The sequence below is a fragment of the Marmota flaviventris genome, chromosome 9 (genome assembly GCF_047511675.1).
Source record: "Marmota flaviventris isolate mMarFla1 chromosome 9, mMarFla1.hap1, whole genome shotgun sequence".
Classification (NCBI taxonomy): Eukaryota; Metazoa; Chordata; class Mammalia; order Rodentia; family Sciuridae; genus Marmota; species Marmota flaviventris.
The window spans coordinates 23,055,470-23,074,712 of record NC_092506.1 but is presented as its reverse complement, the minus strand read 5'-3'; the positions used below and the strand labels follow the sequence as shown (position 1 = coordinate 23,074,712).

Sequence of the window (19,243 nt, the reverse complement as noted above, 5' to 3'; positions counted from 1 at the left end):
ACCATAATTTCTTGAATTCACATCACGAATAACAAAGTGATTGTTCACAAAACAACCAAGAAGAAATATGTAGAATGAACAAAATGAGGTCTGTTTAACCGAGCCCCATTAATCATTGGCCAAGATCTTGTTAGTCAGTGTCTTGCTGCAGTCTCCTGATAGGAACTGAAAGGGCCTCACTTCTAGTTATACAAGCTTATGTGTACTAAGTTAGGCAAGTTCATTGGATGTCTTTTTAATTTTTTAAATTTAATATAATTAATTTGTTTATTTGCAGTGCTGGAGATTGAACCCAGGGCCTTACACATGCTAGGCAAGTGCTTTGCCACTGAGCTACACCCCTGGTTTTTTCTTATAAATCTTCAGCTTTCACTCATTGTTCTAGATGTTTTGGAGATATTTTAGTTTACGTAATGTTAAGCTTTGCCATCTTAGACAGCAGCATTGACACAAGTCTCCTCATTCATTCTAATTGACAGAATACATGCACACACATAATACCCATTCTACATTGGTAGCAAGGGCTCTTTAAAAATTTGTAAGTGATGTGTGCCTCAAAAAATTCTTTATATGTGCTGTGAGACAATTGAAATGAATTCCCAGATTCAGAATATTTTTTTCTTTTTTCTTGGGGGGGAGGGGTGTGAAACAGTGAGCACTAAGCGTTTAGACCCCTTTATAAATCTGATCATTGGATGATCTCTACTCAGTTCCATGGCCTGATGGAAATAAAACAGAGTCTCTGATAATCACTGGGTGAAAAGCACTAGTAACATTTTAAAAATACATACAGCTGAGGAGACTTGCTATATATGTGTGTATGTGTATATGCTAGTCTAGGTTTTTCTCCCCATTTTTTTTTCATTGTTAGTAGTTAGTACTAGTAGTTGAATTTATTTTATATTAAGGAGCTGTACTCTTTGGGAAAATCTCGGTAATTTTGTTATTTTTCCTTAACCACCAAAGTTTACTGGTTATGATCTCAGAAATTCAGGAGAAATTAAATCATATTTCATAGCTATTGGCTCCTCATTTAATTTTTTTTTTAAAGCAAATCTGTGGGCTGAGGATGTAGCTCAGTTGGTAGAATGCTTGCTTCGCATGCACAAGGCCCTGGGTTCAATCCCCAGCACCACACACACACACACACACACACAAAAAAAAAAAAAAAAAAAAAGCAAACATCAATTTGATGTTCAAAATGTGCTTTTCTTAAAGAACTTTTTACCCCATTAGCTATGCTGTCAGGCATCGGTTAATAATCCAATCAGATCACACATATCCAAAGTGATTATAGAAACTAATAATACAAATAACAATTTCCAGGAAACAAGAGCCAGAGGTCAATGGCACCTGACAGCCCTGGTGTTGAACAGGTCTGATTCCTGCTATTCATGCAACAGTATAGCCCTGTTTTCATTAATGATATAAAAAAAGAAAACCCTAATATGAAAAAAAAATAAGCAATTCACCATGTCTCTCATAGTACACTGGCTAAAACCATAACTTAAAAGTTGGGAGAAAAGTGAATAAGATCCTGGAAACCAAATTACAGTGTGCACAGCAGCCACTGAGGTGTCTTTCTCCTGGTGACTTTCATTTGGTGATATAAAGCAAGAGGAAAAAGTGATACCATAACACATGTTTTTCTATACTTTCCACTTGATTTTGTGCCCTGGCTGTATGTAATTAGGTATAGATAGATATACTCAAATCCAAGTGCCTCTAATCACACACCCCTGAAGTGGGTTTTGCAGTCAAAGAATTGGGGAACTTGTGTTATTGAAATCCACAGGTCTGTGCTAAAAATGTACTTTTGTAGAGGGGCTTGAGTAGAATTTTTAACCTCGGCTTGAACGTACCCACTACCCATACTATTGAAAAGACCCGTTCTTAGTGCTTGCTCTTTGTCCATTTATCTAGGTCCTATGAGGTATAGTACTAGACCCAGGACCTGATGTGTTATAAAATTAGGATCTTGGGTTCTCATTTGAAAATTGTCATTAAAATTCACTTAATCTTAACTTAGAGGGTTAAAAACACCAAGCCACCTATGAGATTCTATTAGTATTGGTCTGGCATTATATCCTTGGTCTAAGAAAAAAAGGTAAGCCTTTGTGCTCTGTATGTGTAATATGAATTATAATGCATTCTGTTGTCATATATAACAAATCAAATTTTTAAAAAAAGGTAAGCCTTAACAAGTACTTCTCATGGCCGGTTCCATCCCTACTATTCATATCTCTCTGCCTCCATTTGCAGTTTCAGGAATAGGAACAGAATTAAAAGTATATTAGAGTCCTTTTCTCAGCATCAGCAGGCAAACACACTTGGAACAGGAGAAAGGAGTCAAATGGAAAACCCTTAACGTTGTGGGTAGCTACAAAATCTAACCATCACCCGCCAACTGTTTGTAGGCTTATTCTGTTAAAAACTGAGCGAAGCAGAATCACTGTAATAGTGTGTAGCTGAATCAAAGAGATGACCTGAATTTAAGCTTGCTGATGACTGAAGGACTTTAATGTCTGCCTTTTACAAAGTCTGTTGTAATTATGCCAAATCCTGGTATGTAATGATGCAACCAGGGGTAGTCTGTTTTCTGTACAACATCCATCCTGCTGGTTTTATGTATTTGCACATTTGTTTTCTGCAAGTCTTCCCCATGACCCCCTCCTATTCCCACCCCAAAAGTACCAATCTAACCCATCTTTCAAGGCCCCCTGTTGCCATATGATTTACCTGATCCCCTAATTATAAGTAAGGTTGTAATAACCAGTCACTTTAGCTACTGGGACTTGTCATTATATTTATTTGTGCACATCATATAACTCTTTTCCAAGACTCGCCAAACTCCCTGACAGTAGGACCATCCTTTTTTCGTCCTTATACTCTAGCCCACCATGTACTCCATGTCCTACCCCCATGTTTAGCACCCAGATTACACTTTGGCAAAGTAGCCGGTGATATTTTGAGTCTGAACCTAATTAATAAAAGTGGTAAAAAGCAAGTTGCATGTGCCTGCTGTTTTCCCAGAGGACTGTATATGAACTCCCACTCAATTGAACCCTCATCCAACATGCATATATAGATGTAGATCTCCTTTTAGAATCTGCAGCTCTCAGCTTCGGAGGGAGAAAAGGAATAGTCTTGTCCACTGTAAGCTAACACATCTCATAGTTATTCTCCGACCTCCATTCCCCACTGTTTTTTTTGTTTTTAATGAAAGTTGCAAACAAATGTCCCTTTTGACCCTCATTCAAAATTAACATCTACAAGTAATCATTAAGCCTGAGGAAGTCTGATAGATTTGGTTCCCTAATTTCGGCATGAAGAAAATTTCCCTAGGGTGAAGTGTGCCAGAGATTTAAATTTAAAATCATAGTAATAATATTTAGGGCAGTTTATTTTCTTTTTCAATATAGTCTCTGGATGAAAACTTTCTCAAACTCCTAATGAACGTTTAAGTTCCCTTTTTTAGAGATAAAATTTGATCTTTTTCTTTTCTAGAGGAAGTAACACTTCCCAAGAGTTTGGATTCCACCTGTGTGTGTGTCCTGGTGTCTCTCTAAGCTGCTGCTCACTTTGCTTTCTGTATTGTAGTCATTTAGGAGAAGGCCCCATGGCAAGATCAGTAATCCAGATTAATAGCCAGTTCTCCTTTTTCTGCTGTAAAATGAGGCAGGGAGTGTAGGTCTGCAGAAACCAGTTCAGCCCAAAATTTTTAACAAAGATTTCCCAATGTGTGCAAAAGAGTATTCCCCAGGAGAGAATTCTGTTCCAAAGTATGTAGTTAAAGGGAAACACAACTGTACATGTATGGGCTTCTCTGTCTTCCTCTTTTTTTCCTCCAGCTCTCCTCTGATGCATTCACCTCACCAGGAGAGAATGCCAGTGTAAACCTGAGATTGCCAATTTCTAGTCTCTAATATGGTCTCTTTTCTCTCTGGCACTGCACTTTTAAGGTCAGTCAGTGTATAACCATTACTTTAAAGCCTCCTGCAAAGAATTTCATTCAGTAGTAATTGCTGGATAGGAGCAGATCTAAGGAGCCATTCCTTCTGTTGAAATCATTTCTTTTGTCCTCCCCAAGTAGAGGCCAGCACAGGGAAGAGGAGGTTAGGAATCTGCGTTTGCCATTCAGAGACAGTCATCAGCAATCCAGGTTTCATCCGAACTCATGGAGTTCTGTATTCTTATTTTTGCACTGCTTTGATTAGTGGTGTTTTCCAGAAGTCTCCTTATTGTAGGACAGTAGTTTATCTTCTCATTTCAGATAAAGAGCCTAGACACAGTAAATTGACTTACCCAGGTTCATATGCTCAGGCTTTAGCTAAGGCAGAATTTGAATTCATACTGTGGAATGTGCCTCTAGGTAAAAGGTCTGTGGACTTTGTCACCACCCTTGAAGGTATAAATTCTAATGGTATGTGTTTCCAGTAAGATTTTTGTCTTTCTAGTATTTTACCTATTAACTGTGCAGCACCAAAGCTCCACAGGCCACCCTAGTAAATGTTTCCTGATAATATCTTGAAGTCATTTTGTGTAACAGTGGTGAGCAACTGAAAAAGATATAATTGTGTTCACTTCATGAGTTACTTTATTCTGTTTTCTAAAGACAATTATATTTTACTAGAGACATAAATATGAAATAATGTTATGAGTGAACTTAAATTTTAATAAAATGAAACATTTCCAATGTGTTTCTAAAATACATATTTACAAAACAGCATTTGTCTTTTTAACTGCATAATTTGCATGCTGTTGTTTAGAAAGGTAGGAGGAAAGGGCTGGATGTGCAGCTCAGTGAGCTCAGTGGCAGAACACTTGCCTAGCATGTGAGAGGCCCTGGGTTCAATCTCCAATTCTGAAAAAAAAAAAAAAAAAGAAAGAAAGAAAGAAACATAAAGATAAAGACAGATTCTACTAAAAGTGACTCAGATCTGTTAAAAGGATGAAAGTATCTACGTTTTCCACCCAGGTACTCTGTATTTAATGGAATATACCAGAAATGCTTCCTATATAAGGTAAATTTTCTAAGAGGCAAAAGGAGACTGTATAGTATCAATTTACTAGAGCTAGTAGGAGAACCTTTAGAATATTCCACTCTTCACAAAGATGATTTTTCCAGCATCTACTAACTTTGCTTTCAAATTCAAATTGCCATTGCAAATCAACTTATTATTTAGATCTTAGAAATTCATCGTATAATTAGGTAACACAGCAGTATTCCTATGACTTGTTTTATTTAAAAAAAAAAAAAAGAGCGAGCAAGTGAAATTTGTGGGGAAGACCAAAGCAATATAAACAACTAGAGGGATTTGTTGAGCTTCACAGAGCCCAGTGTTGATTTAGCTTCACATATTTGTCTACAGTTAGTTTTCATATTGTAAGGCGGTGAATTCACACTATTATAGAGTCCCTCAGAGAACACAGAAGAGACAACTATAAAGCTAATTTCTTATACTAAAAATCTGAGGGCTTACATATGCCAAAAAGCTTAATCTGAATTGCTATTTTCTTCTAAAAGACTGGTAGAAATGAACTCTGTACCACCTCCAGCATCCCCTGTGCATGCATGCACAGACACCCATTGAAATTAGGCAAATCCCAAAATAATTTGTATAGCCAGTTGACCATACTCAAGATTCTGCAATGGGCATAGCTAAAAGACCTTATTTACAGGATTACACTGGGATAACTTCTCCATTGCAAGTTTTCAGGGAGACAACACTAAGAATAATAGCATCTGTGTACTGGGCAGCTTTTTGTATTTAATTCTTAACAACCTAATGAAGGTACTACAATTAAACTCAGTTTGCAGTTGAAGTGACTGATCCTAAAGAGACTAAAGATGATTCATCCTGCTCTACAGAACTGGAAAGTGGTGGAAACAGGATTTGAACTCATGTAGTCTGGTATTTGTGCTCTCCTCCATTATGTCCTAATACTGAAAGAGCCATGTGATCTTGGCACCGTGCTAGCTTTAGTTCCTTGGCCTTTACCAAGTTTTGATGCTTCTCAACTCATTTGTAGCATTTGTTCATTGTAAATAACCCTGGAGGATTCAAAGGTAGCCCACCAGCAATTTATTTACTAACTTAAGAGATTCAGAAAGTAAGATTCTTTTATTTAACATGAATGCCTGTAATCCCAGCAGCTTGGGAGGCTGAGGCAGGAGAATCATGAGTTCCAAGCCAGCCTTGGCAACATCAAGATGCTAAGCAACTCAGTGAGATCCTATCTCTAAATAAAATACTAAATAGAGCTGGGGATGTGGCTTAGTGGTCGAGTGCCCCTGAGTTCAATCCCCGGTATCTCCTCCTCCCCCCCGCAAAAAAAATGCAAACTCTAGTTAGAAAGTAGAAAATATTCTTCTAGAGACTTTATCAACAAAATTAACAAGAAAGGAGATTTTCTTAACCTTAGAAATGATAGGATTTCCTGAGAACTTTGCTTACTCTGAAAAACTGTCTACTATGGCATAAATGCTTTATCCTTCAGGAGACCTATACTTTGACAAGGCATATTAAATATTTTTGTTTTCCAGAACACCCTTGCAGGATAGGTCAGTATTAATAACCTGATTCATGTAGGAGATGGTCTGGTATGCCTAAGATCTCACAGCAGTTCCTGAACCTGCAGTACCTCCTTGGAGTCTTATACTTGATTGGTATTGCCATATAGTCTTTTACTTCCAAGAAAAGCCAAACCCACCAGAATTCAAAATAGATGTTAAATGCTTTGCAAGCAAGTATAGGGCAGTATGCATAGAAAAATGTTTCCACTTTCACCTGGGACCTTTTTGTCTAAAACATTTCATTTAAATTATGTAGTTCCTTTAAAAGTATAAAAACATACCCCTCAAGTTTAGTCTAAGCTATAGAAATCCACTTTTGCATCAGCAAAAAATAATTTGTATGCTTAGAAGATGACTTAGTACTTTCCAGGTGACCTATCGTAGTTCCTTCTCCAATATTTTCTTATTTCTTTAATGAGAACATCATCTTCACCTCTACCAGGAAATTAAGAAATGTTTTTCAGGCAGGTAGCTTTTTGTAATTCCCCTTTAAGCTAGAACAGACCAATACTGTGGTCCAGAGAATAGAGACTTGAGTTCTTTCTGAAGTGCTTCACTTCCCCCTTAGGTAATTAGAAGTAATTTTAAAATTAGCCAATTTGACTTTCTATAATTAGTCTTGCTACTTAGGCAAGTCACACCAGAATTCTAAACCAGTCTGTTTTTAACTGTTAAGAAAGTTAATTTTAACAGCTCTTAAAGCATTTGGTTTTTATTTGATGATGTTGATGCTATCTCCAAGAAATACCCAACAGAAACCTCGTGTTCTTCTTTCATTCCTCCAGTTCTCCTCTCTCCTCCCTCTCCTGTTGTCCTCTGAAAGGTGTTTGCTCTAGTTTCCTGAGTTAGAGGTCAAGACACTCCTCGAAGGCACACGGCTGGCTTCAGGAGACTGTCCAGGTTTGAGGTCATGCAGGAGGACTGAGTTTAGCTTTCAGGTCTCATGCACATCATATCTGTTGATAAGGCTTTTTTATTATATATATTTAAAAAGATGAAACCAACTGTATGTTTACAGTAAGAAGAAACAAAAAGGTGGCATTGGGGGCAGGGAGATAACCTCAGAAATCACAGATCTTCACTGGGTTGTAGGGTTACAGGTTTGTCTTTGCTTTAGTAATGTTAAGTTTTACACAACCTGTGTCAAGGTGAAAATGCTTTGATCAGCATCATTGTCAGCACTGTTTACTCTCTGCTTTTAATAGTCATGCTTACTTATATCCAGATTAAGAGTTCTCTCTGAGAAGTGTGATGTTCTTCCTAGTAAGTCGTAGTCAGCTGGGTGTGCGGAGCTGCTTGTAGCCCAGTGGTAATGCTGTCCTGCCGGCTCCTCTGTGCTTACTGCACATGGCAGATGGTGAAAACAAGTGGAGGCAAATCAGCAGCCTTTTTCCTCTAACAGGAGAACCGAGAGAAAGAGAGTAGCTGCAGTTGTCTTCCCTGGGCTCTGCCCAGCAGTCCAGTCGTCCTAGAGTGCTGCCTTTTTGTTAGACTCGGCACTGGCTGGTGGAAAGCCAGAAGGCCATGTAATAAGAGAGACCTGATCCAGTCCCAGGCTGCCACTCACTTCCTGCTTGAGATTAGGCAGTTATTTCCTTTCACTGAGAACCAGTTTCTTCGTGTACAAAATAAGGATCTGTGATACTTTACAAGGTTTATATGAGGGCTAAGAGAAGGAAAAAGCCAGAGTACTCAGTAATCACTGGCTCCCAATCTTGTCCTTCCCCCTTTTCTAGTCCTGCCTGTTCTTCACAGTTCAAGTTCCCCTTACTCAAAGCTGCTTCTCTGAAGCACACACTTGGCATAGCACACTGCCTCGGTATTGTTTGTTCTATATAAAAGCTTTTTTTAAACTGGCAAATTGAGTACAGGGGTGCTTTATCACTGAACTACCTCCCCAGTCTTTTTCATATTTTATTTTGAGATAGATCTCAGTTGCTGAGGGCCTCACTAAGTTAACTGAGGTTGGCCTCAAACTTGAGATCTCCCACCTCAGCCTCCTGAGTCTGGGATTACAGGCCTGTGCCACCACTCCCAGCTTTCTACAAGCTTCTTGAGAGTTTCAGCTCTCTTTAGGTCTTCCTTGTCTGCAGTACTTCTGTTATGTGCAGCAGTCTCAGATGTGTGAGAGTGCAGATTTGGAAAATGGAAAGTGATTCCCCAGGTATGTAGTCTACCTACTCCAAACTCTGTGCTCAAGAAGGTGTTGAGTCCACTACATTTTCTTGGTACGATAAGGGAAATAGCCTGAGAAGTATTTTCTTAAGTTATGGCACCTAAAAGGGAGTTATCAAATCCAGAAAAAGGGTTCTTGTTCTTCCATTGGTACAGAGAGGAACTAGTTTGAGTATGTCTCTTTAATAAGACAACATTCTCCAAAAAATGACTTTTGACATATTCGAAAGAAAGCAGTTACTTATACACACTTAACCAAATAATTGTTCTCTAACAGAAAAATCTGTGGCCTTCCACTGAGGATGCATTTTTTGGTAACAATGGGACAGAGGGAGGAAGAAGACACCTGTTCAGCAAGCCAGTGAGGAACTAATGTCATAGCTACATCATTGCCATATCAGACACAACAGCCCAGTATTCTCTTACCCAGAAAATGACCATCAGATGGAGCTAAATATTATTTTTTTAATACATATGAACACATAATTCCTAGGAGAATCAAAACCCTTTGACTCGTAGGCAAGATTCTAAGTAGAGGTCAGTCTCACAGTACAAGTCAAAAGTATCAAACAATACTAGGATTACATTCAAGATTTGGCATTTTATGCTCAGATGAATCTTTATCTATATGACCAGAACTTTTTTCTTTTCTATGTTGCCCGGGTGGGCTTGAACTTTGGGGTCTTCCAGCCTCAACTCAAATAGCAGGGATTATAGGTATGTCCGCCATGCCCCACTCCAGAACTTGTTTTCTAAAAGAAAAATAGGCACCTTTGTTATTTTGCAGTCTTAAATTTGGAAGCTCTATCATTACCCTCCTTGGTTTTCACTTTTTTAATAATTCTTCACCTTTAGGTGTATGTCATTTTAAGCTATGACACAAGAATAGTATATTTCTCTGCTATAATTAATCTATTATATTCAAATACTAATCTGTCATTCTTCACCTTTAAAAGCAAACAGAAGGAAAACTTTTTGATATTTTTAACTTCAAGGGAGTATTTTCACAGCTGTTACATAGTTGTTAAGAATGGAACAAAATCTTGGGGCTTGATCTTTTTCACTTTTTCCCAAAAAATGCTTGGTTCTTAGAATAGCCTAGCAACCGAAACTTGAAGTTCAGTGAAAAGCTTGACAAAATAATGATCTGCTTTTGTTGCTTCTGCTCACCAGTTCATGTGTGTGGAGAAAAACTAGCCTTGCCAACTTTGGGCTCTTTTTGATGTTTTGGAACCTTGCATTGTGGGACAACACAAGAGAGATGTTTCTAATGTGTTATATCTGTGTCTCTTGTCATTGAGGTCATTGTCATGAGAAAACCCTGGACAACAGCCATGACAAACAGAAATATTTTGACAACAAACAGTCACTGGATGCTGCTGAAGAAGAGCCCTTTGAGAGAGGAACAGAGGAGGACCCTGTATTCTCTGTTGAGAATTCAGGGAGAGACTCAGATGCCCTTAGACTTGAAAGTAAGTTGATTTGACCTGGGCTGTGCTTCTGGGGAAAAATCAACTCTCTCGATCTTTAAGCTTCGGCTTTTCCCTCATTTCAAGAGTTCGCTTCCTCCTATTTAACAGCCACTCGTGTTGTAGAATCATGAGGGTGACTCTCAGCCGCAAAGCAGAAAACAAGCTCTAATGTGATAGTGGTCTCCACACTTCCTCTTTCCTCCACCTCACTGTCTTTTGCTAGAACAAATTTGATTCATTATATACCAGTCTTTCTTCTCAGTGTTGTTATTCTATTAAGTCACTGAAAATAGAAAAATCAGCTATGTATACACTAACCCAATAAAATTTACAAGTGTAGAATAATGGACATGCTACCATTCCACTTTCTGACATTTTGAGCTGTGCCATGCTGAACAGTTTGTCAATTTAGAATGGCCAAAATGAATGACTTCTTTTTAGTATTCATTCTTCTTGACCAGTTTTCTGAAGTTGGAACTATATCTAACTCTCCACTTCTTGAAACTCTTTTCTCTCCTCTTGGTTTCTGGAATCACTTGCTCTTGCCTACTCTCAAGACCGACTCTTTTTAAGTTTCCTTTACTTATTCTTTATTCTGCTCTTTCTGTGGAGCTACCCAGTATCTAAACTTGGTCTTCTTATTCCTCTGTGTCTTACCTGGTGGTGACTCAGACACCTTGAATATACCAGTGACTTCAAAGCTGTGCGCTCAGCTAAGAAGTTCTGTAAAACTCCAGTTTTTATATCCACATTTTTAGTGAGCTCTTATCTTGATATGCCAGAGGTACTTGACTTTATTTTTATCCCACTATTGAACTTGACTTTATTTTCATCCTATTTTCTGAGCTGCTTCTAATTCCTGTATCCCCTTTTAATATAGCACAACTGACTCAGCCACCACTATAACCAATCAGTTTCGAAGACCTGTTGAGTCCACCATCTTCTTGTCTATTTCCTCGCCACTGCCTATATTCAAACTTTGTTTTTATCTTTGCTGTTGCAGTAGCCTCTTACTTTAGTCTCTACATGTGGAGAGAGACAAAGACAAAGCAAGCGAATATACATAATTGGTACCTATTTTTAAAAATAGAAGTAGGGCTAGGGTTATAGCTCAGCGGTAGAGTGCTTGCCTAGTGCAGGAGAGGCCCTAGGTTCAATCCTCAGCACCAATAAAGACAGAAGCCGCCACTATTACCACTTTCTGTGTGTCCAAAGAATTGTTTCTAAAATGTTATTCTGATCAGGTAAGTTGCATAGATTGAAGTGTTTTCAGTGGCTATTACCTAAAGTAAGAATCCAAAAGTCTTAGTTGGGGATATGAAGCAGTTTGGCCCCTACTTCCCTCTCTAGCTGTGTCACCTACTAGTGTGCTACATGACAGGAAGTACAAATGTTTTTACCATTCTCCTCTCATGGCATGCTGTCTTGAGCCTCTATCTTTTCACACAGGCTGGGAGTGACTCCTACATACACTTTTTAAATGGATAGCTCTCCAAGATCCAGCTCAAATGCCACTTTCTCCATGAAGCATTCATGATGGTCTCCAAGCATTTAGGTTATCCTCAATGGTCTTGTTCCTACTATTTTTCAAAGCACTTTTCATATACTATTAATTGTTTGCATATCTTGTCTCCCATCAGACAATGAGCTTCTTATATACCCTGTCTTATGCAACTTGACATTCCTTGTGAACTGTCCATATTGGTTAGTGAAATGCATTTGCCTTCCTATATAAATTGGATTAATATATTTACAGCTACAGAATCTTTTCTTTTAATATTGTATATAAAAAGTGATGTCTCAGAGAAGAAACACCTCAAAGGGAATGAACATCACTGGTGCTGATGAAAACACAACAGTGGTGGTTTTCCACCAGTCATGATCTTCACAGGTTTAGGAAAGTAGATTAAGCCGTTTCACCCAGAACTATTGGACTTTAAGGAAATTAAACCCCATTTACCAACTCAAAAAGATGTATTTATTCTTAACCTGATGGCCAGTGTGTTTGTTTATAATTGGGACTACTCCTCCCTTGTACCTAGCACTTCATGTCTCTTTTTTGGCATTAAGATACCTGTACAACTCAATGAGCATCATGAGGTTGCTTGCTAAACTAAGAATCCACAGAAATTAAACTGAGTAATAAGTGATATTTTAGTCATTTATAGAAACAGTATTTATTCCAAAACAATAGAACTCCACAGTGACTAGGATATTTACAACTACCAAAGAAGTTCTTCCCATGCCACCCAGGACAGTTCAGAATAAAACCCAAGCAGCATCTTGCCCTTTGTCTCCCTTTTTTTTGGACACATCATTGCTGAGACAGATCATAACAGTGTGGTTTCTTTAGTTCCATGATCCCCATGTAGTTCCATCCTGTTCCCATACTAGGGATAAATATAGTTGCCCTGAGATGAGGTTTTTTTCCAGGTCCCTTTCAGCACCATGTAGACTGTCTCTTAGGGTGGATTCCTTTTCACATTTCTAATTCAGTCTATAATATGATGGTGACACTTCCTGTTTACTGTCAGGTACTAACTTTTCTTTATGATCTGTCTAAATTCTGGGCATACCCTTTTCTTATTCCCCAGGTTCTAACAGCAAGTCCACAGAACTACATTGATACCAGTAGGCTTCCTATAGTATGGTTATCAGAGTCAGAAAAACTCCCACTTTTTAATATAAATAGTGTTATAATAAAAACTAAGCATATACATTAAAGAAAACTTTTGACATTTTTGAAAAACCTATATTTGGAGAAAAATTTAAAGATACAAATAGTTGAATTCTCTCCAATTGCCACTATCATGGTAATTACTAACTTTGTGTGACATTTTATAATTTACAAAGTATTGTGAATTATGTACTAACCTTATGAAGTAGATATTATTCAGCCCTTCTTATAGATAAGAAATTGAGACTTGGAGAAATTGCCTGAGAATCTTCAGCAGGTGGTATAACTAAATTTCATCCTAAAACCTTCAGACCTTTGTTTCTCTTAAATAGGGTTTTGATGCATTAGAACTTGATTGATTGATTGATGATTTGATTGTGGTATTAGAGATTAAACTCAGGGGCTTTTGCATGCTAGACGAGCACTCTATCAATGAGCTACATCCCAGCCCTTTTATATTTTTCAGACAGGATCTGACTGAGTTGCCCAGACTGGCCTTGAACTTGGGATCCTCCTGCCTCAGCTTCCCCCAAGTCTCTGGGATTACAGTTTTGCACCATTACACCTGCAAGAACTTTAGGTTTTTAATTGATAAGGTCATATTTTTAAAAAGTCTAGAATCTAGTACTACCTTTAGTTCATTAAGCAGAATAGTTTAATGTCAGAAAAGTACAAAAGTGATTTCAGAATAAAGGTCAGTTTCTGTCCTTTATTGTTTACAACCTTACACCAATAAATGTGTATCAGTGTGAGAGAGTTTTATTTGATTGTCCCTTTTTTATTTCTCATTTTGCTAAGGATTGGTGAAAATGTGTCACTGATTAACATTTGAAAACCACTGCTTCACCTCATCATCTAGTTCAGAATTCCTTCTTAGCAACTCTTAGCAGTGGAAGGAAGAACATAGGTTTTATAGTCAGAGATATTGTTGTCATGCTCTGGCTCTACACCTACTAGTTGTTAAATCTTGAGCACATTATTTGACCTTCCTCAGCCTTCTTTTTCTTGTTTGTTTATTTTTTTAAATGTTTCTTACAATGATTTTTGAGTAATTTGGAAAGCATTTATTTTAGTTCCAGGTACACAGTTGGAATTCAGTAAACATTCACTTCTACAAACATAGATGTGACTGTACTCCTTCAGGACTTAAGAGGCTACTTGTAAACCAAAATCCTCACAAACCCATAGATAAAATACATGCTCAACCTCTTTCCTCTGAGAAATATTTTGTGGTTACATTCAAATATTTTGTTCTTTTTGTCCTATTATTGTTTAATATATATGTATATAGTTTTGTGTTTCCAACTTGATTCTAAATTGGTTATATTTAATTCTTTGGGGTCAGGAACTTTCATTTTCTTTTTGCTCCCATCTGTATAGCTTCAAGTACAGAGATAGTCACATAGTAGACTCTAAATAAATAAAGATTTGGTGATGGTTGTTCTTTTTCTAACTCATAGCACTTTATGATCTATTGATTGCTCACCTTTGGGGTATAGATGAAGATGTATATATTCAGCGTTTTTCTTTAGAAATTCCTGTGACCCCAACCCAGCAACCTTTGGAAAGGCCTAAAGGCTGCCAATAGCAGAAGCATGCAGTAAGTTCTGAAGTGTCTTTTCATTAGAACATCAATTTCCATTAATGAAAGCCTCTCTCTCTTAAGAATTTTATTATAATGATATGTATTACCATATGTTAGGGGCACAGGGAAGCAGTAACCTTTAGGAATTGGGTTTGCAGAACTTGTGCAGGTAAATGACATGAATGCTTTTCAAATAGTAGTGCCTACAGAAAGGCAGTAAGGTTTCCAAACACAGAATCCATGTGTAACTGACTGTACACAGGTAACAGTTACCTGCAGTTCCTCTTAGCCAAGAGCCAGTTTTCTTTAAGCCCATATTCTTTGCTGGAGCCAAACCTATCAAAAGCCTTTTCCTATTTCAAGACTGGGTACAAAGAATCCTACGGTTGCCATAGGAAAAGGAAGGAAAAGAATCTAAGATAAGATGAGGGATTCTTAGAAACAACTCTGTGAACACAGTCAGATGCCAAGCGACTCTTCCAGTGAAGTTGCTATTTGGGGTCCCAGTAGAGCTGCCTTCCTGAGTGATCTGCAGAGAACTTTTAAGTCACACAGTGCACCAGACACTATGCTAGTGTTCCAGTGCTCAACTTCATATTGCACGCCCATCAGCAGGGTTGACAGTGCATTAGCAATTGACAAGGCAGACCTTAAAATTAAAAGACCTGAAATGCCAGTGGACGAGACAAAGGCAAAAGAAGCAGATCCTCAAGAACCTCACAAACCAGTTGTTCCCAGGTCCTCATTAATGCCTTCCACACCTGTGTGTCTGCTGTGTGCCAGGTGCAGTGTTGGACTTTAGGGACATCAGAGTAAACAAAAGAGAAACTGAAAATCAGGCCTCTTAGCCCTGCATATATTATACTACCAGCTACTTAATTTAGGCAAGTAACTGACTACTTTTGTCTGAATATCCTAAAGAAAAAGGTTTGACAAACCCATATGCTTGTTTCAGAACACAATTAAAAATAATAATAATTAGGGGCTGGAGTTGTGGCTCAGCGGTAGAGTTCTCGCCCAACACTCGCGAGTCACTGGGTTCGATCCTCAGCACCACATTAAAATAAATAAATAAAGGTATTGTGTCCAACTATAACTAAAAAAATAAAAATTAAAAAAGTAGTAAAAAGCAGTAGAAAGCAACAGATTGGTTCGGAAAGCCTAAAAGGAACTTACTTGAAAAGACAGCAGTACATTTTGTAGTCACTTGTATGAATAAAGAGAAGAACCCTATGGCTTTTTCAAGGAAGAGTTTTAGAGATTTCTAACAGTGCCCCCAATTTGATATCAGACCTTTCTGCAGTAGAAAATGGGATGAGAGGCGGAGATGCCACCAGAGCTATGGATGACATTGTTGACCTGTGAATATGGCTCAAAGCTTTAAGTCATTTGCAACTGCGGTAGTCATCCATGTTTCTCACCCCCAGCCCCCAGCATTTCTAAGATGCGTTGCTCACTGCAGCTGTAGATCTGGTAGGTTTGAGTATGAGCATCCTGACGTTGCCTGATTAATATGATGTTCTAAACCCCTAAAAAAGCGGAGTTGCCAACTGAAGGTTATTGCACTGGAACAACAGACTGGCATTGTCTGAGCCATCAACCAGAGCTCTCTGATTAATCAATCAGTACTTGTTACAAAAGGAGGAATAAGCAATTTGCTTTTGTGACCCATCTACTTCCAAAAAAGATGAGAGAGAACTTTCACAGAGCACACAGCAAAAGAGCCAGCCATTAATTCAAAATGAACAACCAAAGTTAAACAGTAAAGAATTTAGGAAACTTGGGATAACATGCACCAAGCCTCCTTGTTATCTAAGGACAGAGGGGAAGTTGCAGGGTTGTGAACATTGAGGAAATGTCAGGTTCTTGGAGGAGAAAGTTTTTGCTTACTCATTGTACCAAAAAGCATCCATGGGAGGCTTTATGTACTTGAACAACATAAATAATAACTTGGTAACCATTTTAGGAAGAAAGTACACTATAACACACCATAATAAGCTTCATCTTTGCCATCTGTCTTTTTCTTTTTTAAATCTTTTTATATACAACACCAGGATATAACCTGACATTATCACAAAAGCATGGAACACAACCCACTCCAATTCAGTTCCCATCACGTACCCCTCCACCCCCCCCACTTCACCCAGCTGCCTTCAATCTATTTACAGTTTACTTTGTTTCTTTTATTAGTGTCCTGTAGACACACACAATGCCAGGGCCTACCATGCCACATGTGTGCATGCACATAGAGAAAGTTCAGTCAGATTTGTTTCACTGTTCTTCCCTTTTCCTTTCCCTTCTTCCTCCTCACCACCTCCACTGATCTTTCCTCTATTTTGATGGAATTCCCTCTCCTTTTTTGTCTTTCTTTCTTTTTTTTAATTTCCTTCCCCTTATTTTGAATTAACTCCCACTAATTCGAATTCAAATTCGACCTTTGACTTTTTGGAACTGGCTTATTTCACTTAGTATAATGGTCTCCAGTTCCATCCATTTGCAAATGCTATGATTTATACAAATCAAATGCTATAATTTCATTCTTCTTTATGGCTAATACTCCATTGCATGTATAACCGCATTTTCTTTATCCATTCCTCTATTGGAAGAGCACCTGGATTGTTTCCATAGCTAGGCTATTTTGAATTGTGCTGCTGTTAATTAACGTCAATGGCTACATTAGTGTAGTATTCTGATTTTAAATCTTTTGGATATATACCAAGAAGTGGAATAGCTGGGTCATATAGTGGGTCCATGCCTAGTTTTTTGAAGAATCTCCATACTGCTTTTCAGAGTGGTTGCATTAATTTGTAGTCCACCAATAAAATATGAGTGTATCTTTTTCCCCACATCCTCACCAACATTTATTATTATTTGTATACTGGATAATTGCCATTTTGACTGGAGTGAAATGAAATCTCAATGTAGTTTTTATTTGCATGTCCCTAATTGCTGGAGATGTTGAACATTTTTTCATATATTTCTTGAACATTTGTATTTCTTCTTTTGAGAAGTATCTGTTTAGTTCTTTTGCCTATTTGATTTTGATTGGTTTTGTTGTTATTGTTGTTTGTTTTTGTTTGTTTGGTTTTTGGTGTTAAGTTTTTTTAGTTCTTTTTATATTCTGAATGGTAAGCCCTATTTGAGGAGCTGGTGGTAAAGATCATTTTCATTCTGTAGGCTCTATCTTTATATAAATTTTTGTTTCCTTTGCTGTGAAGCTTTTTTAATATGATGCCATCCCACTTATTGATTTTCTTATTTTATTTCTTGCATTTTAGGAGTCTTGTTAATTTGGTTCCTATGGCAACATGTTGGAGTATTGGGCCTACATTTCCTTCTAGCAGGTGCAGGGTTTCTGGTCTAACACCAAGGTCTTTGATCCACTTTGGGTTGAATTTTGTGCAGGGTGGTGAGAGATAGGGGTTTGATTTCATTGTTCCAAGTATGGATTTCTAGTTTTACCAGCACCATTTGTTAAAAAGCAATCTTTTCTCCCAATGTGTGTTTTTGGCACCTCTAACTAATACCAGATAACTTTATTTTTGTAGGTTTGTCTCTGCATCTTATATTCTATACCATTGCCTTCACGTATGTTTTGGTGCCAGTACCATGCTGTTTTGTTACTATAGCTCTGTAGTATAATTTGAGGTCTGATGTTGTAATATCTCCTGTTTTGCTCTTATCACTATTGGCTATTCTGGGCCTCTTAATTTTCCAATTGAATTTCATGACTGCCTTTTCTAGTTCTGTGAAGAATGTCATTGAAATTTTGATGAGGATTGCATTGATTCTGTATAGCACTTTTGGGAAAATAGCCATTTTAACAATATTAATTCTGCCTATCCAAGAACATAGGAGGTCTTTCCATCTTCTAAGGTCTTCTTCAATTTCTTTCTGTAGTGTTCTGTAGTTTTCACTTCATTTCTTTTGTTAGACTGATTCCCAAGTATTTTTTGTTTGTTTTGTTTTATTTAGCTTATTGTGAATGGGATAGTTTTCCTAATTTCTTTTTCAGCAGATTCATCATTGGAATATAGGAACACATTGATTTATGAGTGATCTTGTATCTGCTACTTTGCTGAATTTACTTATGAGCTCTAGAAGTCTTTTGGTGGATTTTTTTGGGGGGGTCTTCTAAATATAAGGATCATGTCATCAGCAAACAGATCATTTGAGCTCTTCTTTTCCTGTTTGTATCCTCCAATTTCCTTCGTTTGCCTGATTGCTCTGGCTGTAGTTTCAAAGACTATGTTGAATAGGAGTGGTGAAAGTGAGCATCCTCGTTTTGTTGGGTTTTTAAAGAAAATGCTTTCAGTTTTTCTCTATTCGGTATAATATTGGCCTTGAGTTTGTGATATATCATCTCAACAATGTTGAGGTAAGTTCCTTTTATCCCTACTTTTTCTAATGTTTTAAATGTGAATGGTACTGTACTTCATTAAATGTACTTCATAAATTCTTGACCTTAACTATTTATGTAGTGAATTCCATGTATTGACTTCTGTATGTTGAACCAACCTTACATCCCTGGGATAAAACCAACTTGATCATGATGCACTATCTTTTTAATGTGATTTCGTATGCAGTTTGCCACCTATTTTATTGAGAATTTTTGCATCTGTGTTCATCAAGGATATTTCCCTGAAGTTTTCTTTCCTTGATATGGCTTTGTCTGGTTTTGGTATCAAGGTGATACCAACTTTGTAGAATGAGTTTAGCAGTGTTCTCCTTTTCTATTTTATAGAATAATAAGCCTC

At 37.6% G+C, this 19,243-nt stretch overlaps 1 protein-coding gene across 5 annotated transcripts in view; it reads left to right on the top strand.

Moving 5' to 3' along the window:
• Positions 1 to 19,243, top strand: part of Ttc17 (tetratricopeptide repeat domain 17) — a 108,079-nt gene that overhangs the window by 50,139 nt on the left and 38,697 nt on the right. For 4 of the 5 annotated variants that reach the window (XM_027936442.3, XM_071616294.1, XM_071616295.1 and 1 more), the window contains exon 17: positions 10,054 to 10,224. The exons of the other annotated variant lie outside the window; for it this stretch is intronic. In XM_027936442.3, the coding sequence (XP_027792243.2) occupies positions 10,054 to 10,224 (171 nt within the window). The remainder of the gene's footprint in view (positions 1 to 10,053; positions 10,225 to 19,243) is intronic. 5 annotated transcript variants of the gene reach the window in all.